A 26282-nucleotide genomic window follows, 5' to 3' on the forward strand; every position below is an offset into this window, starting at 1 on the left:
AAGTGAAATCAGTAGCTTTCTGAAATTGTTATATTCGCCTCCTTTAATGATCGACGGGAAACACACAGCGCTGTGTTTCCCGCGCACAGCGCTAGAAATACACAGCGCTAGAAGCCCAAAAATCTGCCCCGCATATAAAGTAACTCATTAAAAAATTACGGAGGGCACTTTAGGCAACTTACGGGATTTGAATGTGGGAGCACTGTCTCATCGTGAGCTCTTTTGGCAGTTTTATTAAAGATCCCTCTCTTTCTAATGACACACCTGCTCTTTAGCAAACAGTCGTAAGGAAGTGCATACACTAGGTTCACTTTATTGGCCCAGAAGCAACGCAGTTCTCTGGCCGTGGGTTGCGTGCTCGCCTCACAATCTGAAGGTACTTGGTTGGATTTCCTGCACCTCGGAAAAAAATAGTTTTCTTTGTTGTAGACATAAAACTATCTCAAAGTTTACCGCTGACGTCATGCGAAACCATAAGGACGTCACTTGAGGTTTTCGGACCACTGCTGCTGGTCAAAGCCGCTGGGTTTCGTTACCGATGAGGCATACAATGCGCTCGCATTAAAATGGTCGCATATCTCGTGTGTTAGGTAAGTAACGCCGCTCGAACAGAATACAACTGATACCATTCTAGTAATTATATCCACACAGCAGCTGTACGCAGGGCACGCAACATAGCACATCGGTGGGGATGTCAATGAATCCTTATCGATGTCATTGCGCATATGCCCATCGATAGAAGAAAAAAAAGTGAATACAACGAGCAGACACCAAAGCATGTCCGATTACTACAATTGAGTCAAATGCTAACAACCCTCGAGCATGCTTGGACGAAAACCTCAAGTCCTTTATTGATAAGGCCAAGCGATTAGCGGTGACGCGTGAGCACCTTCCGTTGAAAAGGCCAAGGCCGCGACTATCTCACGTGCCAGCCCATTGTTTCTAATCAGCAAAGGAATGCTGTGGAGTAGCAGCGCAGCTTTGGCACTCGCGGAGACCGTAACGTTAGTAGTCGCGGCAGTTAGCAGTCAGGTGGCCAGGGTTCATTATTCGACACTAAGACAACATGCTTACTTGCTTGTTTGCTATCATCCTCAGGAGTAAGTATACGGCTTTGAGAGAACCAGCTCCAGTAGAATACGACTCATAGCGCAAATCGGGTCTTGGACGCACGACGATTTTAGATATCAGCGAGAACAGTGACGCAACTATGACAGCCCAAAAAGAACACAACACACGACCAGGCGCCGTGTTCTTTCTTGCGCTGTCTTAGTTGCACGGTTGTTCTCTCGGCCTCGCTGTGTCACGTGACACGCAGTCTGCAAGCAGGAACTCCGAATCTGTTCTCGTTTCGAAGTCATTTCAATAATAAGCCCCTTAGTTTCATGTCGAAGTAAAAAAAATGGCTGCCGTGAAGGGAGAACAGAGAAGACTATATTGAGGCTTTGACGCTTCGAAGGAACTCGCTGCCTACATGAGGGACGTCGATGTGGTGGGCACAAGATTAATACATGACCACCGGGTGATTGTTTAACGTGCATCGCCACTGCAAAGCCCACGGAGGAGTTTTTATATTTTACCCTAATCGAAATGCAGCTGCCGCGGCCAGGTTTCAATCCCACAGGCTTGCACCCGAGTAAGCCACTGCAGCAGGTGCAAATGAACAAAATGAAGTAATGCCGGGAGAGATGGTTTTATTCTTGGAACTTTGCGGCGATCACTAGACAGTCTTCCCGGAAACGAAAGGGACGACCCAAAGCTACCTTGTGCTCGCCATACCATTTCAAGGGCATTGAAACGCATGGCGCTAGCTTCCTTCGCACTGGTTATGATCAGACTTTTAATTCTGTTCGCAAGTTTCAGTTTATCTGCCTCAGTTACTATAGGTCGACAGAAGCGATGTTAAGTTTGTATAAATGTAAAACCGTTAACCCACATCTGTGACCTATGTGCCTGGTCGTTATATAAGGTGTTCCCGTGACATCATGAGCCCCCTTCCATGGTGCATCTCGCACCTTCCGCACTGCAGGACGTAGCACGAAGCGATCAGACGATTAGGTATGCCCACAGGTTTTCGCCGAGCTTCATGCACCCCAGAACAGCGACCACTCTGGCGTCGGTGCGTACTGCCTATTGACCCTTTTCATTTTCGAAGTGACTGCCAGCTAGTGATGCAAAACTATCGGAAAATTGACTATCGATAGTATCGATAATTTTTTTGAAGCTTTGGATAGTGTAAAAAAACTATCGATAATGCTACTATCGAGTATTATCGATAGTCTACTGTCGATAGTAATACTATCGATTCTACTATCGATAGTACTACTAGCGATAGTACCGCTATCAATAGCAAGACTATCGATAGTGAAACTGTCCATGGTAAGACTATTGATAGCAACAATATTGATATTATGCATTTGTTGGCCAGCGACATAACCGTAACATTTGAGATACCTGATTGGTTTAATGGTCTCATGATGCTTAACGTCCCAAAGTGACGCAAGCTATGAGGGGTGCCGTAGTGTAGGTCTCCGGGTAAATTTCGACCAGCTGTGGTTCTTTAACGTGCACTGGGAGAGTTCGGGAAAATACCTGGAACTGCATCCAACGTCAGAACAAAGAGCACAAGTTGTACTGGCTTACACGACACTATCGTGCACTGCAGACGTCGTCTTGCTGACGTAACCGCTGCAGAAATGGTTTTCGCACACATGCTTCGCAACTAGGACATTCGCACGCTAACATTTTATCCAGAAACTTTACGTAGGGAACGTCAGCAGAGCTCTGTGACGTGTAGGCTGCGAAAACGGGCGAGTCCTGTCAGTTACTCATACCATCAGCTCCATACCACACACTCTGGAAACCAAGTTTAGGACGCAGTGGGTACGCGTGGTTGATTTTATAGTATCAATAGTACTATATATAACAAGTAGTATCGATACGCCTATATCAATAGTACTATCGATAGCGCGCTATCGATAGTACTATCGATAGTCTTTTTTTACCATCGATAGTTCGATAGTGACTCAACTATCGATAGTATCGATAGTACTATCGATAGTTTTGCATCACTACTGCCAGCTCTGGATTATCAGTAATCCCGCGATTATGGCGGAAATCTTTGCGCTCGGTAAAGCTACGGTGACCGGTCGAAATCCTTCGTTATTTGTGTAAGCGAAAACTCAGCCCCGATTTACTGAAATAAAAATTTCGAACAAGAGTGGGCTACATATCACATTCTGGGCTATCCCGAACATTACGTGCGACTGATTCATCGCAAGGAATTTGTAGTGATTGCGGTGAAATACGCTTTGCAACGGCTCTGAACCGAATCCTGATGAGATAGCGGAGGGCTTTGTTATCTGCGTTGTAGTCAGGTCGTGCGTCAGGAGTGCAACTCAGATGATAAACGCAAGAGCGGATTTCTCGGATGCCAGCGATAGCGCTGGGGTGTGAAGATATTTTCTAGACTACAAAAAAAATCTGCGGATTTCTCAGTCAGCTATGCCAGCTACTTCCTGATAAAGCAAAGTGCACAAATGCGACTGATTAGGTCTGCCTGCCTGAAATTAAGATCAGACAATAGACGTGGGTAGGGCACGTAGTAGGCTGAACGATCCCTGCTGGGTTTATGCACGGATTCGAAGTCATGGTGAACAATGTCAGGGGAGGCGGACAGTTGTCTGCAGTTACTAGCTTGAGAAATTGGATATAGCAAAGTGGCCGGGGATGGTGCTAGGCACTAGCAAGTGTGACTATTGCCTTAATCCTGAGATGACTCAGCCTTACCGTGATGACGTGTCACTAGCACGTGCAGTACACCTACAGTTTCGCAAATGGACTCGACCCAAAATTTTCCGCTAGAATACCACTCGTCACACATTTTCGTTCGTCGGAAACATTAAAGGATAGCTAATGCGTCTGTGTTCATTTGTGGTAACTTCACTGTGAGTGCAAAAAAAAAATTCTCTTTTGGACTTTGTTGTCGACTGCAGCAATCAGGAATAATTCGCGAGGGAAATGTGGTTTCAAGCATTCAGTTATATAGCAATAAGGAGTCAATTATGCACTTAAGGTCTTACGAAGTCTGAATTCATTTTAAACGTGCTAATTAGAGTCCGAATTCTTCATTTTAAATGCGATAATTAAAGAACACATAGCCACGGAGATAGTATCTCTCAATCCCTTGTCGAGCAATTTTTTTTCTCTACTGTCGGCAAACAGGAAAGTCGCTCGAACATGCAATTATTTGTGCGATAGCATGAATTTCTCTCAGAAGCAATTGTTCGCAACCGGCAAGCCATACATGAAAGCCATAAAATTCCGAACCTCACAATCTCTCGTGCCGGCTTGTCATTGTGCATAAAGTTACGTGCAACACCTGAGTAGTGCAAAACATTCAAATCTACTTCTTCAGAAAGCATGCCCATATTGTAAACCCGCTCCCCTTCCTGTTGTTTCATGAAGCCAATTGGATTTAAATTCAGCTCAGTTAATTTGTTCTGTCGCCAGGGTTTTAATGGTATAGCTTTATAGTTGTCGGCACACGAAAGTCCTGCCTTTGTACGGTCTCACGAAATTCGCCGGTTGGTCGCAAGAGGGCACTGGCCCTCTGACGTCATCACAACCTGCCGACCGGCTTGTGAGCAGTCTAGTTTCTAGATACAACTTGACAGCATTAGATCTGACGTCAGGAGCTGTCCGGGGTAATCCGGTGTCACGAAATTCGCTGATTAGTCGAGAGAGGTGTGACGTCACAAGGTGGCGTAACCCGAAGGACCCAATCACAGTAGAAAGTAAATTGGTTCCAGAATAGTTTTTCCACGTAAACTTTTATGTTTGAGGGGAGGGGGTGCCATCCCCCGTTCCTCCAACACCCTCTTAATATCCGCCCCCTGAGTGTAAACGAAATGCAAATACGTTTTATTTCACAACGTAAAGTTTTCCTCATGGCATCAGCTTTTTCAGCTTTCTGTACTGTCTTTTCTCAGCAATATAAAGCAGGCTATGCCGCGACACAAAACTTTTCCAGTCACAACCATACCATGGTTGCCGCAAAACAGCAGCCAAGAAATATTCCACAGAAGTCTGCCACTGGTACAAGACTTCCTTCATTTTGAGTAACGAGGCAATGGATATTTCTTGCCTTATTTAAGAATGCACTCAGTCATTTTCGATTCGGCCAGCAGACTCTCAACTCGTTGGTCATTCGGGTATTTCTGTTTACCTGTCTGAGCAGTTCTCTCCGCTTTCAAAACATGTTTTTTTTTCTGCGTGCCGGCAGTTCTGACCGCAGTGCTACGCTCCCTTTACAAATGCTGACTTCTCGGCTAGTCCCGCTTACCGTCTTGCTTGGCGACCGCCGCCGGCGTCCGATCGTGGTGCTTGCGGTGTCGGCCGCGTTTGTTGGGCTCCGGGGCAGGAGACGTCGCGTTTCCTTGCGGCGAAAGGGACGGCGTCGCTCGCTCGGATTCAGGCTGCTCGCCGGCCTTCATCGCACTCTCCTGAGAGAACAAAATGAGGAGGGGGCTAAAGGAGGGCCGCGGCCAAAGTTCCATTACAGCGACAGCTGTTAAAGGTGCATTTCAGCGCTCTGCAGCGTCATTGGCGTAACATGAAAAAGCAACGAGAAGCAAAGGGGAGTTGCATTGCGCCCTCTATGCGCAGCAGAGTGAACTGATGCTTGCGCTGTTCGGGCTTTGGGGTATAGAGGGCGCCACTCAGACGCGGCAAACGATGCACTGAGCGCTACAAATAGCTGTCGCCGAATCTCACGCTACATAGGCGTAGCAACCGGCACTCACTCTTTTTCTAACGTGATGATGATGGTGGTGGTGATGGTGGACTTTTATGGCGCCAGAGTCAACGTGTCCCCAAAGCGCCAAGAGCAACGTCAACACAAATTTCTAAAATGTGTTATGCGGGTGTACCTATTTGTCCTAAACCGCCAACTAAACCAGTGAGCAGTATATCGAACCTACTGAAATTTGACTTTGATTTATGTAAGGACTCGGGAGCATGCACAATGCAAGGTAATATGAAAAGTAGCCCTCGTAACATTGTTAAAATAACGTGCCCATGGCTCGCGCGATACAGCAATTTTTTTAGGGCGTTGGGAGGAACTTTTGGTCCTCAGTAAACTCAATGGCACCAGTGGTGATATTGATAATTGTGGTAGCCATTATGATAGTGATGATGATGAAATAGGAAATCCGACCCTTAACATCACAGAATGTGACTGCCGCCCTTGTATAATGCAAGCAACGCCTGCAGCGACACTATACTGGTGGCGAAAGGCTTATATATACATACGATCACGAATTTCGGAAATAGGATCCTAACTCTTCAAGTTTCCTCGGAGCAGCGGCGAAGGACCTTTGTGTTTTCCTCAACAACTTTTATGGCATGCAAGCATTTCCCATTCTTCTATTTCCTCGGAATCCCTATAGACGGTTTTCATTTTCGGACTTATAACCAATATTTTGTGCACTTTTGTGCACCGTACTTAAAACTTTATAGTCAAGCTCTAAATCTGCCAATACATCCAAAATAGTCTCATTCTTGCCTTTGTTTTTGTTTGAGAGCCCCCACTCCTCCCGGGCTGTGAGAATTTTAATTAATTATCCACTTTGACTCAATTTACTGAATAAATATTAGCTAAACACTTCATACTAAATTAAATACAGAACCACGCAACAAACTGGTAGGCCTCGCCTTTAAGCACTTAACGAATCCAGGCTTCTTGGCAAAGTTTCGATCTGAAACCTGTGGTTTAGATCACCAACTCGAGGTACTCACATCGACTAGCATCTCATTACAACGCTAGAACCTCATTATGTATACAGCACATTCGTAAATATCAGCGTTGTCTCCAACGTAGCCCCCCCCCCCCCCCCTCCCCTTCATACACCACGAATTTGGCTTATGCTCTCTACGTTTTTCTAATTCCCTTCTCTACGCATAAAAATCTATATTGAAATTCAAATTTCAGGTTTTCAGGAAAGGCGGAAGCACTCGCCTACGACCCACGGTAACCTAGTTTTGCAATTATATTAATATGGTATCCACAACAGCCCGCACGAAGCATCTAATAAGCTGCACTGATAGCAGTATACTATAAAGACAAGGACTCAGTTGAATGCGCTGCAGAGCAACAACATCAGTGCTGAAGCTAAGATCCTTACAAACAAGAGAAAATGTCTAAAAGGACAAAGAGGACCTGATTCCGGGTATGACACAGCGTGGAAATGGTAGCACAAACATCAAAAATGCGAAAATCTGGGTTCCAACGCATGCTTGTGTAACCCGATTCCGATAATCGGGCGCACAATGCTCGGCGAGCCAGCGGCTCAGATCAAGTAAGTCAGAATATTTTCCGTTCAGTAAAAAATGAAACCTCACGATAATTTCTTGCTCCCAGCGCTGAAGCAGCAGAAAATATTCGCGGCGTCAACGAAGGTATTGATTCACTATGGACAATGCACATTTAAGATAATTCAGCAAGACCATAGAGAAAGCGGGTCAATAATTGCTATAAAGAAACGCAGAGGCGGGTTGCATTTTCCCATGCACAAACAGAGCTCTATAGATAAGCTACTATGAAAATCTGCTTCGAATCCTACAAAACACCTAATTAGTTTAGAGTGCTGCGGTTTCGAGCTGTTAAAAAGTTTTGCCTTGTCACTATCCCCTCAAAATCACAGTAGTGGTAGCTGAGGCTGCCGTCGATAAATCAGAAGCATATTTTGGACATCATTTTTACCAGTAGTTCGCGATGGATCTAGATCTGAACACTAGACAAACAAAACGTTTGTTTTTACTTTCTGCCTGCCTGTACCATCATCATCGTTACCAACATAACTAATCAAATCAAATCTTTATTTACATCATCCAGATGTTAGGGGCGCAGACAAAAAGCTCTCACTGGAGCTTGACTGCGCGCCTGCGCCCCCGTACAAGGTTTCAAGGTTTGTTTGATTGCATATATTGGCAGCAACTAACGAAACAATCGCGTTTGAGGAAAAATAAGCGAGACACAACTGACTTGGAAAAAATAAATAAACAAGAGATAAAAACAGACAAAAAGAGCAAAAGAAATAAGATGCAAAAATACTGGTTTGTAAGACTAACACAAAGCATTTAGCAATAATGGTAAGTGGTAGCTGAGCATTTGACGTCCATAGTTAGTACGTATTTGGGGAATGAACCATTTATCGCGGTTTCTTATGGCATGAGCGTGTTCTCTAGGTGTTAGTTGAGACAAAGTTTCAAGAAAATTACTACGCCCACTGCAGGGTAAAGGCCTCTCCCGATTCTCTCCAATTTACCCGGTCCTGTGCCACCTGAGACCGCCTTACCCCCGCAAACTTCCTAATCACATCGGCCCAACCAACTTTCCCCTTCCTCTACCTGCTACGCTGCAAGCCCAGAATTTGGAGACAACAGACAGACGCAGTGAACACGGTACGACAGTTCACATCGTCCGCTTAAACCAGTATAGCGTTCCTAATTTATGCGCTTCTGCCGGCAAGGAAACGAGTTAACTGTGTCAACAAGCTCTGAAGCGTACTAAGTGAGCCTCCGGTAAAAAGCTTCAATACGTGTCAGCAACCTTCTAATTTTTCCCCTGTAAGCTGACACTTCCTCTTCCTTCTTGAACGCTTAACCGTTTTAGAGCGCAGCTCTTAGGTTCCCGTTCCTGCGTTTCGCGGCGTCGCCGTTGTCCCTCGTAACCAGCTGCGCAGCCGGGGCAGCGTGCTGCTCTAGCTGCGCGCGCTCCTGGCGCCATTTGCCCTGCACGCCCAAGCCGAAACGCATAGCCGCCGACGTTCGCCACTGCGTGTACCCCACCCCAGCCGTCTTACTCCGTGGCGGCGACTACGCGATAGCGCGCGGCGTTCTGCGGTTGCCGAAGCGTCAAATTCAAATTCAAATTCAAATTTTATTTTGCCACCATGGTACAGATGATGGCGGGGACCCGTAGTAAAAGCTGCCGTTTGACAGCTTGACAAGGCCACGGGCCCCCACTTTGACAGCGTCGGCTTTAAGAACCAGGCATTGGTGCAGGAAGTCGAGCAAATGTCCATCTATTTCTCCGTCCACAAGGCTTCCTTCATGACAATCAAGAACTGTTAGTGGAGTTTTTCTTGAGGAAGGAATATGTGCGAAAAATAACAAGTTATCTGTAATTGTACACACACGTCTTGCTCGAATTCCCTGCATCAATCTACCGAAAACCTGGAACAGTTGATGAGCTGCGCTCAAATTCCGCAACAGGAAGTAGCGTAATCGTCGGCAATTTTTTTGACGAACACAGTGCATCGTTCTCCACATAAATAGTCGTGACTCTTAGGCTGCTAGACTTCTCACCAAACGCCGCCATAATTTTTGGCTTCAAAGACAAATGGCTTCTCCAGTGAACAAGAAAATTCGAAAAAGTTCCGCGGGAAATATAATGATGCTAAACTGCTGCTTGCGACACGTACCTCATCGTGTCTTCACACGCAACCTTTAAGTTTCTCGTGACAATGGCAGAGCTGCGCTACACACAGCCTAATTAGAGCAGCGAGCATTTGTCTGGCGCGCCTTTAATGCTTATCCACGCTACTTGTCTACGCATATATGCGTGAGGATCAGCGCTCCAGAGAAGTCACACGTGCCGAGCGTCATCTCACTAGGCTACGTCGAGAGCACCTACGCAAGAAATGCTATCGGACAAGCTCGCCGCTCTAATCATTCATACTGTAGTCTCGCGTTTGACACAGCCCAAGGGGCTGACGGCAGCAATAATTGTCAGGAGTCAAGTGTAGTGTCGACTGAACGTTGAAGGTTGCCCATAGGGAGGCCTACTATACCGGGGTACCGGCATTACATGATGCGATACTCTGCGGTTGCTGACACACTTGCGTGCGTATCGCAGCTCCTCACCTTGTTGGTAACTACTAAAGGTCCACTTGTTTTCTCCTGCCCAGGTCTGAAGCGTAGAGGAAGGTGCTAGGTGGGTGCAGAAGCGGCTCAGAAATTTCGGGGTGACTAGCTGCGACCCGTTCCACTTCTTCTTCTGTGCAGAGCAGCCACGTGCCAGCACATGTCATGACGGCAGTGCACACGCTGATAGATATCTGCGTCGAAATTTGAACACGTGCGGGCAGAGAAATTACAGGAAAAAAAAATTACGCATTAAATATCATACTCAAGAAAACACATAGTAAAATGCTGGGAAAGCTACCCACGTGCGCACGTCATCCCGTTTATTCAACTCCATGAGCATCCAACGTTTACACGGATCAACTAATGCCTTTAACAAATCTTTTTTGCCAGCCGCTATTCAAGACTGGAATCGGCTTCCAGAATCGGTTGTCATTGAATGCGATCCAGTAAGGTTTAAAGAACGTCTGATGTGTTATCTTGCTGTATAAATTGTTTCATTTCCCTTTCGTGACTTTATTTCTATTTATGCTTTTGTTGTGTGTGTGTGTTTTTTTTTCCCCCAATGTGAGTCATGTTGAATGTACTACTCCACCCCCCCCCCCTTATATAATACCCCCCCAGGGGCCTTTAAGGGTCAAATAAATGATGGTGATGATGATGATGATGATGAATTTCTTCGTTCTAGTGAGAGAAGGGAAAAAACGTGAAATGCATAGATGGTTGGATGGGCCCTCAATCCAGAAGCCCATTAGCTTTTGCTACTCTCCATTATCTTTCATTTTTTATCCCCTCACCCCTTTCCCCCCGTGTAGGGTAGCAAAACGATTATTCTTCTGATTAACCTCCCTGCCTTTCTACCTCCTCCTCCTTGCCCGGTTCACTAGCGCCGCCTGACAGTACTCAGTCACTGGGTTATTGATTCTTGGTACAGCTGGTTTTTTGATATTACACTCGCATACAGGCAGTGCGCGAATTTTCTTGAATTTTCTACTTTTTTATCATCAAGAACGGAAAAGAAAAAAAAAGGCCAATGCATTCAAGCGTCAACATTTGTACGAGGGCACAACAACTTTCGTGACTGCCGCCATATAAGCATGCCCAGGCACGGCCCGACTGGATGCGGCACGGCGTGAGCGCGCGCCTACGCTGCATCCAGTCCGGTCGTAGCCCAGCATATGCCGGTGTGCTTGCACACTCACTTTTCCTGTCACTCGCAACGTTGCTGGCATGCTGGGTGGATACAGGTGTGCCTCCTGTCGCCTTGGGTGGAGTAGTGAGAACAAGACCAGTGTTATGCTTGGGCCGAAAGACGTTCGACGTCGCCAACCTTATAAATGGGACCGGCACCATCAGGGAAAACTTCGGAACTTGTTAATTCTTCTAGCTGTAATGAAAGGACGTGTTTAAATAAATCAGTCATCAATAAGGCCAAACCTGAAGCCATTAAATTGCCTAGTTCGGCTTTCCCCTATGAAGCGAGCCAATAGACGCAAACGCTTTACAGCAGTGAACCACGCAGCAAATAAGTGTTGCAGCGCGGAGAACACGGACGCTATAAAACACAAACGTAAGACAGACAGGGAGTAAACTTCCGTCTCATTACTTGCATTTAAGAACTTCCTACAATGTGTATCAACTAGTCCACGACATGATTTTAGTGTTTCTAATTCCACAACGCGAAAAAAGGACGTACCAGAACTAAGCTTATTGCCATGCGCTGCGCTTACAGATATACAGTTCAGCGTTCACGCGAAGCAAAATGAATAGCAATTAGTGACGCTATCTCCGGCAGCAGCAGCGACTCGCACGTGGCCAATCGTGTTTTGGAATTAGAAGCATGAGATACCAACTCACCCAACAATTAGTTTTGAGCATGATTTTAGTGTACAAGTTGAAACAGGCTCTCTACTTCCGCATAGTGAGACTGCTTACTTGAGCATGTAGCCTGACGTACAATAGCGGTATGAAAACACAAATGGCCACCCTAGCATATTAGAATGCATTGCTGAGTCCCAGCATTAACTGAAATGACGTCGGCACCCTACTAAATTTGACGTGCCTCTGAGAGTCTCCTTATACGTACAATATTAGAGAAATTCTACCATGAAAAACAAGTTCAGACACTGCTGAGCAACAGCTGCTAGTTGTTTGGCCCCGTCAGTGTCGAGTTGAATAGCCTTCTGTGCCTCCGGATTCTTGTAACAAGTTGAAGGAAATTCCTTTCGGTGTAGCACGGAACTAACCGGATCCTGGGCGAAAAACGTCGAAAACTTCGGCACCTCTCGAAGTCGTTAAACAAGGAAGGTGATCGTATCCGTGTTGTGTTTACCGAGTTGTTTATAAACAATGACTTTTACGCCTCGGGCGCAGATGCCAACAGTGCAGTCCTGCATCTGAAAGTGATACGCCGCAAGTAGAAGACCAAGCTTCCAGAAGTGCTGATAATTAGCCCAGTCATCCATTTGCCTCAGCAGCATTTAGTAACCCTTCATTGACTTCGCTTGATAAGCGTAGTTAAGATAAAAACATATTTCCTCTATACGAATACCGGAAGTATTTTTTCGAAAACAAACCATATTTATCGCTCATCGACTCATGTTCGGCACCACTAATTACGCTCAACGACACATTGCTTATGTACAACGTTCCTGACGACAACACCTTTGTTAACCAAGGTGACGTTCAGCGTGTCATGATAAAATGGTCTAATTAATAGGCATAGTACAGATGGTCACGAGAACAGGCACAACGCTTTTACAATGATCTCTTTCAACTGTTATCTTTCGCTCTTCTGGCCGTTTTCTTCTTCTTCTTCATCATCCTCTTTATAATGGCGTTTTCTTTCTTTTCAATAACAACACGCATATTCCGATACTCCACTCCTAGCAGACGTGACCAGTGTTCCAGCAAAGCGTAATGTGACCTTTCGAAAGTACAGATAATACATGACGCACTGCTTCGAGCATTAATCTTCGTAGCGTTTTTTATCTACCCCTCCTAAAACACAATTCTTGGCAATGGCAATCAATCGGGTCTTACCTCGAGCATTCGCGGTCCTCGCACTTGAATCGCTACCACGTGAAAAGCCTGTTCCTCATAGCGGTCTCTCCGGCTTATCTACGTCGCCATTCAAACAATGCTGCCTGCGGCGTCGCACTTCGTAATAGATAAGGCAGGTCTTATCACCTAGGCCGTAAACAGGGCCGCGCGTTTTCCACGTTCGCAGAGTGAAGTTGCGTCCGAAGGGAGGTGCACCCGAGGGGCTCTTTGTCCGCTTGTACAACCATTCCGGAGTAAGTCCTCGTTCTACTTATCACTCTACACAACCAAACGGATTCGATAACTCATTGCAACCGTAATCTTCAAAACAGCAAACAAGCAAACAACAAATATCGAGTATATTATCAAACAGAATATTCAGGTCAAGGCTTTTTGGGCCGCAGAATAGGCGCCAATACTTCTATCACCTTCGAAGTAGAAAGCGTGCAGTTCTTTATAAAAAAGGCTCCGGAACTCTGTTTCTTTTTTTTTTCACGGACTGTGACCAATCTCCTCCATTTCTCACGGCCTGTCATTCTTGGTTTCATAATGTACCCACGAGCTGCGAGGTTCCGAGACTGTCGGTGTCAATTGCATAATAAATCTACGAGCTGTAGGTCCTAAGTTATATCTTGTAGCGGGTATTCACATGATACTACGCGCGCCATTTTGTTGTCCAGCGCATAGTTTCAGCAATGCAGGATGAAGCAGGAGGTGATAATCCTCTTAACACGCTGGCGGCTGTCCGCAGTGCTCTATTGAAAACAAAATGGCGGCCGCCGCGACGCCGGTGAATCCCTGCAATAGCAGTGTCGCAGCATGGAGGTGACCGTCTTTATGCACCATATTCTCTATTTTTTAAAGCCTCTCCGCTTCTCGATGTCTTTCGTGCATTCGTTTTACCGGAAACGGTTGTACCAGGAAAGTTTTTGGGACCTTATACGGGGTCGTAATTGTACTAAGTTTGCCGAAATGGAAAGCGCCCTTCATAGCTCTGAGATCAGTGATCCCCTTCCGGCCAATGAGAGTGAGGCGCTTCCGTGTTGCTGGGCAATACGGTCGCGAAGTGGTCTGTGGGCCACGGGGTGAAGCCCTCGGGTGCAAGGATGGCCGACCTACCATTGCCGCCTTACCCGTGAAGAGCGCGAAAAGCCTGAGAATTGTCCTGCTTCACGCTGCCGCTCTGCGCATGCGCGCCTCCCCTACTCGAGCTCCAGTGGTTAAAAAGAAACCGCCGGCTTCCACTGCGCATGCGCTCTTCATGTTAGCGACAGGCGCGAGCGACAGACGATCGTCATGTTTGTTTGTTTGCAACCAGTTTTCTGGGAAGCAGACGAACTTTCGCTAACTCCCCAGAGGACGCTGCATCTTATGAAAAAGGCAGATTTTTTTTTTCGCTTATTCACCACTGATGAAAACAAAAAAAAAATGTTGGTGTAGCGTTCCTAATGAAGTGGCGGGCTTCCGGTTTCAGACGATGCAGCTCGCACCATGGGGAAGCCTTGTCTTCCTGCTGTCACTTCCGGCCCTCGAATTCGGCGCATGCCAGCGCAGCCAGCGGTTGCGGCTTGTGCCTCCCATGAACGCCACTGCGCTCTGTCCTTCTTCGCAAGGTCACGTAAAGACACAGTGGTTTTTCCCGAACGGAAGTCGAGTCATCACCGCTGGCAGAGTCACCGTAGACGAAGACCAAGGACGGCTGGAGATCATCGACCCCATTGCTGAAGACCTGGGCGTCTACATCTGTGTGTCGCTGAGAGATTCGACGAAAGCGGGAAATGCGACTGCCGTTGACGCAGTTCTTTCATTCGTCGAGATCTACACGTCTCAGCCTAGGACTCTTAAGCAGAGACTGCTGCTTGGAGGACTGGCTTCGCTATGCGTTCTGGTCACGGTCATCTTTATTTACTTGGTGTACAGGTTCAGATATAGGACGCCACCAGTCAACGAGAAACATGGCACGCCTGTTCGTGACCAGATGGGAGTGGTTAACAAGAGGTTCGAAGATGAAATGTCGACGGTATTCTAACGGTGCCCAATTCTCAAACTCATGTTTTATGCACGCCTGATGAATATCAACACAAACCTCAGTTAACGGAAAAACACTGATGTGACTCGGCTCACTACTCACGCCTGTGTCGGTTGTTGCTGTGTTGGTGCCTTCGTCGAACTTGTCAATTTAGTGTTTTATCAAAATGTTCTTTTCCTTAGGCAAACTCCACATATGGCAGTGGTACCGTAAAGTATTATAAGCTGTTATGTCCTCGATGTTAGTCAAAACAGGCATCGGAGAGCGAGAAGATTTTAAACCATGCCTGTGTTTCTGTTTCATCACCGAAGACGCTACTACTCGGCGAAGACCGGTTAGTTACGTGTGTTTTGTTTTCTATGTTAATAGAAGGTCTCCGTGTGTTCGCGTTATTTCATTTTTGTATGTCCAAGTGTGTTTAATTTCTTCTCAGGTCGTATGAGTTTGAACTTCTGAACGCACACTGCGGAAATCATGTACAACTCTTTTCACAACGAGTGACGTTTTTATTTCAATTATTCCCTAAAATCCTGAGAAGCGAAGTTTAAGGGCACGAGCATTGCCCACGAGAAAGATCTTGGTTACGACTACAATTTTCTGTGGTGAAGATAAAAACATTCATATCGTAGATAGAAAACAACATCAGCGTGTACATTCTCTTCACATTTCTTGCGCAAAGTCTTGAAGTTTTTGCTTTGTGATAGTTATTCTTATTGCAGTTTAACAATGTGCCCCATGTACAGAATATTCCGGGCAAATCATGGATATAGTGACGTCACTAGCGGGACATCTCACGGCGTGCTTTCACTTGGGCTTGTTAAAAGCGCAGTGGCTGGTACAGCTGGCCTTGCAACAGAGTTTGTTCGAGCATTCATCGTCCGAGGTGCACGTCGGCAACAGCTTCATCAGGGTGCAGACGTGCTGTACTTGTACCGACGGCGGGAGGCAGAACTTATCTGCGAAGAACGTGCGTACAATAAATGATATCACAATTAGTCAACGTGTCTTTGATAAGAGCACCCCGTGGGGCAAAAGGTGTATCAGCTTTAAGATGTGCAGTTGAGATGTGTCGATCTATATTGAAAGGGATGGGGCATGGTAGAGAATCTGACGGAAATTGTACTAATTGCGCTAATACATTTAAATCTACGTTTGTTAAGTGATACCCGTGACGCAGATGAGTGTCTGTAACTGATAGTAGAATTTGATACTAAACTCCTGCTTTTTATTTTTCTAATTTGTTCCCTGAAAATCTTTAAATAAGTGATGTGCTGAAGGATTGCTTGTTTTCGATATCACAGATGGGACGTTTATATCAAAACTCGCCTTCGTATAGGAATGCTTGTGATTTTGAGCGAATTCTTTAAGTTATTCTCAAAAAACAGCAAGTAAATCTACAACAAGAATGTGGAATAGGGAAGAAATATTGGCTGGGATCAAGTTAATTTTACTCATTTGAATTTTCAAGGCACAGTAAAATTTCAAGCTTAAGGCTGCACTGACTACAATTATAAGTTGGCCTGTATCGATACGGTACAGCGTCCTAATCCAAAAAATACCTATTTGACCGGAAACGGAGCTTTTAGAAACTAGAAAAGGCTAAAAATCAAAATAGTAGCGTCACCATCAGCGGCCAATTTCATAAGTAAACTGCGCGAGTCGGTAACTAATTTTGGGTGGGGATTCCATTAACAAGGCTACACAGCTATTCACTTCAAAATGGTGGCAACCAGCCCATCTCGGTGCATTAATCACGATTTGAGTCGAGTGAAGAAAAAATTTTCAAATTGCCTTTCCTCTGCCATAAATGCGTCTTTTGCTGCCAAGAGAACGTTAACATACTCAGGAGAGGACAGAAAATAAATTTTTACTGATAACAAGAAATCTGCGGAGTTGTCATTAAGGTCCCTTTAAACAGGGCTGATATGTGAAGGTGCCCACGGAAGATTCTGGAACAAAAAATCAAAGGAACAGCCTAATTTTTTGGCACTCTATACATGCAGTGAGGAACGTAATCGTGTGATCTACGCTGCTCTGGGTGAACTTTAGTGTGCATGTTAGTCTTCCAGGCTGCGCCTCCTGGTGGAGAAGAAAATTGTCCTCGTACGTTCTGTGCTCTGAAATCATTTTTTTTTTTTTTGGGGGGGGGGGGGGGGGCGTCAGTACCGTGTGCGGTGCGATGGCAGTGCATGATGAAGATCCTCCTTCATCCCTTCTCTTACGGCGCGTTTCGGGTGTCCACCGAAATATGTGAGACAGTTACTGCGTTTTTTCCTTTCATAAAAAACCAATTTTCAATTTTATTGTACAGTACTGTGCTAATTGCAGATACATGGGAGTAACCTTTTTCCTGCAGTGGGCATAGTAAGTCTGATGAGGATGATGATTATATTTATTATTATTATGGTGACGACATATCATCAACGACAGCTAGACGTCAGCTGAAAAAGATCCCCGGCATTTAAAAAGAAATAAAGTGCACGCAAATGAGAGGCAGGTGTAATTTTAACTTTATGTCCTGCATTTATTTTTCCACCCCGTGGGAGTAGTAGTAGTAAAAACATTTATTTATTTATTTATTTATTTTTTCAAAAGGAAGAGTTAGGGAGTAGGGGGATGGGGATAGATAGATGTGGAGCTACAGTGGTCGGTCTTCCCTAGTCCAGGATACCGTTGGCCTCCGCCGCTGCCTTGGCCCTCGTCACCAGCATAAGCTGAGTGCTCGGGTCGGAGTCAGCCAGGAGGGCCTCCCACTGCTCTAGACTAGACTATTTACCTTTGGTAGTAAAGGGCTTTTTTCGCAGCCCCAGGTGGCGTGGTACGTTGTGGCGTAGCCCCCACACCACACGCACTCTTTCGCGTATCTGTTCGGCCACATTTTGTGATACATGGCTCTGCTTGGGTAGGTGTCTGTTTGTAGTCGTCTGAGCGTGGTGGCCTGCTCTCTGTCGAGGATATCCGCCGGAGCCGAGTACTTCTTGCGCGCTCCCAACAACGCCTTCATTGCCTCCCCGTAAGATTCTGGCGTGCTGAAGGGTTCCACCGGCAAACCCGCCCTCCGGTTCGTGAACCCTCGGACAACGGTGTCTGCCATGAGATTTCCCTCAACCCCAGTGTCAGGGACCCAAATGATGGTGTGTTGAATGTTTGTGTTGTTTGATCCATGTCTGTGTTGTTTTTGTTCGAAGAGGATACTCGCGGCTTTTCGGCCGTGGGAACTTCTCGCTTTCCCTCCGTAATTGAATCCAGTGCATTAGTGGAGTATGCGATATATATTTTTTTATGTTTGTAAAGAGCTTGAGACCCCGCTTTGTAAGCATTCACTTCATTTTTAAAACTACTTCTCAGCTTCTGCATGGCGTAGCACAAGTATTATCCCACAAACATTCACTGACCTAGTCTGTTATGTGCTTGTCGAGATGCCCATTTGATTTGGTGTGTATGTTTTCCGTGCATCCATGTGTTTATATGCACTTCATTTTTTTTAATTACTCTCAGCAGCATTAGATAAGGAATTAGCAAAAAATAAATTCATGAAAGCGACACAACACAACAAAAGCATCACTAAATGCAACTTTTAACCGCCGCATTGGATAGCAGCGCCAGGCACCACTGTCGACACCTTCAGCAACGAATTAGTTCCTAGCTTTTCTTCCTTTTTCCGGAAAACGAACGGCTTTACACAGTTTAAGAATGCCGCTGAGAACAGCTATTCACAGTCTGTCTCAGTGAGACGCTAAGCTATTGTGGAACGGGTTCAAGCCATAGAAGTGGGCAGTTGACAAAACTTGCTACCGTGCCGTTGGCCGTCGCGACCAATTCAAAAATTTACGGCACCAGAAATTTCGTATCTGTCACTCGAGAACAGATTTCAGCAACTGATTCTTGATTTAGTGGGGCCAGATAGACTCCGCCGCGCTCTAAATTTACGCTATGTTGACTACAAGCGCCAGCAAATGCAAGTACTTCCCCATTTGCGGTCCACAAGAACTTAAGCTAGTGGCAAGCCTATAGATTATAATGTGCGTGTGAGAGGCAAGACTATGCAGACGTTACTTCTGTCCACAGCTACAGGTGGCGGCAGATACAATGAAATTACTGAGGTGGAGTATTGGTTCACGTTTTGGAGCCATTGGTCATCGCATCATTTCAGCGTAGTCTGCACTAGAATTTTTACCTTCTGCCAAACAGTTGAACCTCTTCCCCTAGGGTGTACGCACTCTAAACACGAATACACCTACTGCCCTCTAGTGCACTCTCTTTTATAAAAGGGAGAGTGCAAGAAAACAAATTACTCCTTTTCTACTCCCTTCTGTTTAAAGTGTACTTTACTCTGGAAGCCCTGCATAGCGCAGTACATTTTTCGGACTGGAGACTCGAACAATTCAGTTTAGGGTAAAACGCAATCTACTCTAAGTCAACAACCCAGCACGAACAGATGCAGTTATCTATCCCTACTGGCATCACGGTACCTGGTATCGGTGTGGCGATTCTGACCACAATGGCGACCACCAAGAGAGTCAGTCCAACCGAGTGCATCGCGGCGGGTCAACACGTTACGAAACATAAGGCGTACACAGGGCGCTAGCGCGGGCCTTATGTACGCACCTCAGGGAAGGAGGCTAGCGGTGCATCAAAGCTGGGACTGAATTGCGCCTCAGCGCGTTGGTTTTCCCCGGTTCTTTTCGGCGCGGGCTGCGATGAGAGCCGCTTGAACGGGATATTTCCGCAAGCAGGTGGCTGATATTCAAACTGCCCCTCGCCGACAAGTAAAGGCGCTTCCTCCAGAGCTTTCGCCCTTTTATGCTGACTGCCGAGAAGAGTGATATTCGTTTCTACCTTTAGAACGTTAGGCCTATTACAAGTGTTCCGCTACCGGGCAGAGAGACATGTGGTCAAGTGCTTCCTTGTGTGACGCAAGACACCGTCAGCCATGTTTCCTTGCCTGTGATTACCTGTGAGAAAGGACCTAGAACTGCTGATCGCTATCTTGCGGTGGGTTCAGTTAAGTCAGAGAGTAATTACTCATTTGCATGCACTTTAGCGCCGCCTTACGGCTGCAAAGAAAAAATCCAGAGCTTTCTCAGGAGCTTAGCTCACGACAAAAATTCGTTGAGCTTCGGGTAATGAACCCTAGACCACTGCCTTTTCTGGGCTTGCGCTACCACCTAAGCTAACCATGACAACTAGTAGATTTTAGGGCATGGCCAGATTCATAAGCAACTTGAAGTGGAAATGTTCCTGGTCGAATGCGCTTACCAGAAACACCTAAGTTGGAGTAGAGAGAGAGGGCGACACAGAGGGACGGAAAGGCAGGGAGGTTGATCAGGTGATGCCCAGTATAGGCTATCCTACACTTAAGCGTTAACGTAGAAAAAGTAATGCATAGCAAGGACGTCACACAGTACAAATTATAAAGCACGATGCAAACAAGTAAGTAACTAACGAACAGTTTAAAGAAAAATGTAGGTGGTTGAAATGAATTTATGATAATCGCGGGACCGTAACTATGATTTTAAAGATACACTGGCAGTTGCTTTAATTATAGCCGACAGCGGTTTTGTGTTTATTAACCCTTTCGGCCCTGGTGTCCTATAAAAAGGACACGAAGCAAAACGGCTATAAGTCATGATTTAAATGCCCAGTAATCTGAAACAAGAACTGAGCCGACTCCCAGGGCATCCCTATAAGCCCAGACATCACTTTCTTCTTCGTCTTCCTCATCTTAGCGCCGAGAGTAAACAAACAAAATGGCGGAAGATGGGAACGGCGGCTGCAATGGTAAGTGCTATTTTCCATTTTTTTTACTCCACACCTAAGAACGTGTTCGTGATTAGAATTTTGCAGGTTGTTTCAAAGACACTAAAGGCTTTAAAAGTTTCACAACGTTTTCTGTGCGGTTAGTACATTTGACGCAGCACGCCGCAATATGTGTGTCCTATATATAGGACACCAGGCTTCAGTGGTTATAAAACCACCGGCGCGTGTTGCATGCATGTGCGGAACATTTTTGTTTCTAATGCCTAATTTTTGTTTTTGTTTTATTGCAGAGGCAAAAACTGTGACCTTACTCAACGGTAAAGCGGCCTCAATTAAGACATCTGCGTCTCGAGGATCCAGATGTCATGTTTGCTGCACTGAAGGATGGTTACGTGTCGGAGGTTGTAGACGCTGAGGAGGACGTGGATTTGCGCTGTCGGCTGCCTCCAGCGGTGATGAAGTTGACAAAGCAACACCAGAAGACAGGTCGTGGTGCAGGAGAGCTTTCAATAAGCTAGCAGCCACGTATCACCATCAATAATCTGGTGACGAGAATGAGAATGATCTTGATGGTCTACCGACCCCGTATGCGTATTTTTCTCGGTACGTGCCGAAGAGTGTTTTTGCTGTTCTTGCCGAGGAAACAAACATGTATTCTATTTATCAAGAAGGAAAATCCGTTGAGGTGACGAAGAAGAAATCAGAAAGCTGATCTCACAGCATTTAGCGATGGGTGTCTTTCGCTAGCCACGGCTAGAATCTGCTTGCACATTGCAGACGTGAACGGAGACCTGTTGTGAACGCTCTGCCTTCACTACGGCGAACGCTATGCCTTCACGACGGCGAACGCCAAGCGCATACTCCTCACACTTTCCCTCGTCCCTTCCTCTCCTTACCCTCGTCCGGTCACGCTATGTAAGCTGGCTGATCGAGATGAATAAAGGCTCTTTCTATCCCGAGCGTCCGTTTGTGTTCCATGGGAGCACGGCACGCGCAATGCGCGCACAAGCTTTGTAACAAGACCACACCAGCAATGATCCTTTCTGGAAGGTCAGGACAGATTTGGACGCCTTTCGTGAAAGATGCCTAAACCTCTCTTTCGAGGAGCCTCTTTGCAGCGATGAGCAAATCATTCCGTTCAAAGGACAGCGAGGCATAAAACAATAAATAAAAGGGAAACCAAATAAGTGGGAAGTGTAAGTTTTCATGCTGTGCGGCGCCTTGGGGATTTTCTACGACTTCCTCGTTTATCAAGGTTCATCCACTGAACTCATTCCAGCTGTTTCAAAACTTTTCACACGGATTAATCAACGTCCAGTATTAGCTGCACCTCAAGGCAACCAACATGTTTGTTCTCAATGTTTGAATTTTTGTGAGTCTTGAAATAAAGAGTAACGTCAAACTTTGCTTTTTTTTTTGTTCTTGCAACCACTAAGCCCTGGTGTCCTATATATAGGACACGACGCCATCTTTAAAACCAAGGGAGTTCTAGAGAAATTTTTTGCTTTAGTGTGTTCCTTGGGTAGCAGTGAAGCAAAATAACACTTTAGAAAAATTCCCGAACTAGCAAAAAAAATTCAGGGCTGAAAGGGTTAAAAGTGACTAGAACATTATAGGCTGGAGAGAGTAAGTTGTAATTTGTGCGAAAGCGTGGTATTGCCCAGATATTGGCGTTGTTTTTTGTGTGTACATTACTACTACGCAGTTCCAGATTTGCAAAATATGTTAAAAATGTAATTTCAGGAGATAAAATAACTAATTGTGAGCAACAAACGAAATTTATAAAGATGATCAACTCGGATGAAATTATGCGGTCAAATGCTTACTTCGTTGGTGAAATGCATTAAAATTTGGCGATGTAACAAATCATTTTCATCTGCAATGCAAGAATACTGTTTGCGTTACTGTTAATGGTAGTAGCCCAGACTAAATTGCAATATGTTCGCTGAGAAACAAAGAGCGAAATATACATATATATGCATCTTTGAGCAGTACGGATAGATACTGCTGAAAGTACAAAGCACCGCCCTATGTATATGAACATCTTGATGACTTTATTCATCAGCCAGGAATCTGTACATGACTGAACAGTTTTCACCGACTCTAAAGCGGCCCTTCAAGGCTTGCAAGCTGCAATACCCCGCGGGTCACACGAACAACTCGTTGCGGAAATCCGCAAGCTGTACCATGACGCCACATTGAAAGGACATGACATAATTTTCCAGTAGCTGCCGGGCCACTGCGGTATTCACGGAAAACACCAGGTCGACGAAGCTGCCCGTTCTGCCCACAATGACGGAATCTCAGTCAATAGCCCTGTAACGAGAGCTGACGCAGCATGTGGGCTTCGTTCCTTGAGGCTGGAGCTCACACTTTCAGCGTGGAATACGGGAGAGTTCTGGAACCGACGCCTCAGGGCATTGGACCCTTGACTGTGCCTCCGTCTTCCGTGTGATGTAGCGCGTCGTGAAGCAACATTACTGTGCCGTCTATGGCTCGGCGTTGCCTTCACCAATCAGAATGCTTTCCGGATCACGATGGCCGACAGCCCTTCTTGTGTAAACTGCGTCTGTGAAGATACAATCAGTTATCTCTTCTGTGAGTGTCCTGTCTTGAACGAAAGACGTAAGCTGCGTTGTGCTCTGGACCGCCTTGATCCTCGCCCTTTCACAGAGGCACATAGTTCTCTCACCAAACCCCAAGAAGTTGCGTGGAGGCAACTCCAAACGAACACCTTCTCCAACCCCGCGATATATGCCCGCATATACCCTGGGGTCTACTCCCCTTCCTCAAATGTGTGGCCAACATGCCACTCTATCCCACATACTCTGGGCTTGCCCTCGGGACTACCCCCCTAGAGGCTTGCAGCTCTCGAATCCAGACCAGTGGGAGGCCGCATTGCTCAGCTCCGACTCGGACACACAGATCCGGGTTGTGACAAGAGCCCTAGAAGTCGCGGAACGCCACGGGCTCATGGCCACTTGATGGGGCTATAACCCCACACCGTCAGATACATCTGTCGACGAAAATAAAGTTTATCCTCCTCCTCCTCCTCTTCTCACAGAGGCCAAGAACCTCGGTCCGTGGCCACAACAGTCGACTGCCATCAAGGCTTACAAGGCACTGTTTTTTTGTGTTTTTTTTGCGACAGACTGCCTTGACTGACAGATTGTGACTGTGTTTCCCGTTCCTTCTCTCTTCTCTTTTTAATCACCCCATTCCCTTCCCCAGTGCAGGGTAGCCAACCGGAAACCTTTCTGCTTAACATCCTTGCCTTTCCCCCCTCTCTGTATCTATGTTTGTGATTTTATTGTGAAGAGTCCGATTTTTAGAGTTTTTTTATGAAAACCTGTGCTATCATTAAATCCCTACGCTTCTGCGTGCGTCCAGTTCTCTTTTTTTTATCCTTATCTTGTCGCGCGGTGTTACCGTACACGCATAATTCTACAAACACTGTTTTACTTGCGGCTCCAGTAAAAGTAACCCAATTATACGCCACAATATTTTTTGTGGGTTAACAGCAATGACTCCCGTCTCGACGCTGGAAAAAATTCTTACGGAAATTATTAAGATTGCCTCATAGCCTGAGTCGCTTTGGGACGTTAAACCCCATAAACCAAACAAAATGATTAAGGCGGGAAGAATGCTCGTGGGATCCCGACAGCCTTCAACAATTTACCAGTACATTTACGGGTATCAAAATTTATGCCGGAACTTCTAGTGCTCCAGCCAAGCTAAAGAAAGGTGAGAGGGAAATAATATTCAGCATAGTAAGAATAACCGGCATTCAGTGGTGATCCTCTTTTACAGAAACAGCGGTTGAGCAAGTACTAATAGTAAGGTAAAGATGCTCAGGAAAATTCCGAGACCAGTCAACCGATTAAACTTTCTCTGAAAGACAACAACAAGAGGAAACACCACTGTCTGCGCAACTTTACACATGTTAAAAGTGCCCTGCACAATAAAAACAAGCGAACGCTACCTGAAAGCATGAAGTTAGACTTCAAGTTACCATCTTCTTCACCCAGCTTAGTAACTTTCTTTAGAATTTCGCCATTGTATTTAACACTCGTCAGAGCTGGGGGGCGTGGTGGTGGTGGTGGTCTGAATGATGCCAAGATGAAGCCAATGCGGCACAACGTTTAAAGAAGTGTTAGAGTCTAGCGACATCTGTCGCTGCGTAGGCGAATGCCGGCACTAAGAGTTGTGGCTTGCCGCTACGAGATGTCTCTGGGGAGCCGCAAAACCTTCAAAACCTTCCTTTTGAACACACAAACACGGTGCTAGTGCTTTCAAAGCTGCATTTCGCTGCTGGCTGCGTTAATTATCGGTTTTTGCCATTGGTGCCAACTACACAGCGTTCCCAACACAACGCAAACTCTCTCGTATCAATTATCAAATCATGTGGCGCGGCAGAGCAGGTGAGGGAACAAACGCGGTTAATGCCATACGAGCCGAAATCAAGAGGAAGAAATTGTCTTGGGCAGGGCATGTAATGCGAAGACAAGATAAAAGCTCGCCCTTACTGGTGACGGAGTGGATTCCAAGAGAAGGGAAACGTAGCAGGGGGCGGCAGAAAGTTAGGTGGGCGGATGAGATTAAGAGGTTTGTGGGCATACGGTGGCTGCAACTGGCAAAGGACGGGGTTAATTGGAGAGACATCGGAGAGGCTTTTTCCCTGCACTGGGCGTACTCAGGTTGATGATGATGTGTAAACGGAGATGCGCGTGAGCATGTGTAAACGGGGCTGCGCTTGCGCATGTGAAAATGGAGCTGTGCGCGCGCATGTGAAAATGGAGCTGCGCGTGCGCATGCGAAAACGGAGCTGCCCGTGCACATGTGAGAACGCAGCTGCGCATGCGCATGGGAGAACGAAGCTGCGCGTGCCCATGTGAAAACGGACGCTGCGCGTGCGCATGTGAGAACGAAGCTGCGCGTGCGCATGTTCAGACTGGGTTGCGCGTGCGCATGCGAAAACGGAGCTGCGCGGCACTTGTGAAAAGGAGCTGCGCGTGCGCATGCTTAGACTGGGCTGCGCATGCACATGCGAAAACGGAGCTTCGCGTGCGCGTGCGCATATGATAACGGAGCTACGCGTGCGCATGTTTAAACTGGGCTGCGCGTGCGCATGCGAAAACGGAGCTGCGCGTGCGCATGTGAAAAAGGAGGTGCGCGTGCGTATATGATAACTGAGCTGATTCGCTCCCGCGACTTTGCACTGAGCAGCCGCATGCCATAGCTACAGAGCCACCCCGACGTGCTCGAGTAAGATTATTTACTAATTTAATTCGCATTCTACGCTGCTAAGGATATGGGTGATCTTTACTACTTTCCCGCTATGCAAGGTAGCTGCGCAGTATGGAAGAAAACATGCTGAAAATACGACTATAGAGTGGTGGGGAACACAATGTTCCATTTTCAAATCCACCTTTCTGAAGAATCAATAGCGCCTTTCGTGCCAGGCAAATATCAAAGGAACCAGAAAGCGCTAACCATTTCTTACTATATTCGTTAACTATTTTAG

At 46.2% G+C, this 26282-nt stretch overlaps 2 protein-coding genes across 5 annotated transcripts in view; one reads left to right on the forward strand and one right to left on the reverse strand.

Moving 5' to 3' along the window:
• The window catches only part of LOC149335146 (sodium-dependent noradrenaline transporter-like), a 48891-nt gene extending 24047 nt beyond the window's left edge, over positions 1-24844 (reverse strand). For 2 of the 4 annotated variants that reach the window (XM_089551808.1, XM_089551805.1), the window contains exons 1-4: positions 12970-13098; positions 11130-11314; positions 9928-10121; positions 5345-5504 (exon numbers count right to left, since the gene is read on the reverse strand). In XM_089551808.1, coding sequence (XP_089407934.1) covers positions 5345-5495 — 151 coding nt within the window. In that variant the 5' untranslated portion in view covers positions 5496-5504; positions 9928-10121; positions 11130-11314; positions 12970-13098. Of the gene's footprint in view, positions 1-5344; positions 5505-9927; positions 10122-11129; positions 11315-12969; positions 13099-24740 lie in introns of those variants that run through there. The other 2 variants (XM_089551806.1, XM_089551807.1) reach the window with 2 other exon arrangements.
• Positions 13132-15993, forward strand: LOC149335147 (uncharacterized). The gene is made up of 2 exons (XM_089551809.1): positions 13132-13223; positions 14444-15993. Exon 2 carries the CDS (start codon positions 14447-14449, stop codon positions 14996-14998), a length of 552 nt encoding a protein of 183 aa, XP_089407935.1. The 5' UTR covers positions 13132-13223; positions 14444-14446; the 3' UTR covers positions 14999-15993.
• Positions 24845-26282: the final 1438 nt, after the last annotated feature.

The sequence above is a fragment of the Amblyomma mixtum genome, chromosome 7 (assembly GCF_055824585.1).
Source record: "Amblyomma mixtum isolate Tamu chromosome 7, ASM5582458v1, whole genome shotgun sequence".
NCBI lineage: Eukaryota > Metazoa > Arthropoda > Arachnida > Ixodida > Ixodidae > Amblyomma > Amblyomma mixtum.

What these genes read in the sequence shown, in the direction of transcription:
- LOC149335147 (XM_089551809.1), top strand. Translation starts at nt 14,447, where the DNA reads ATGCAGCTCGCACCATGGGGAAGCCTTGTCTTCCTGCTGTCACTTCCG.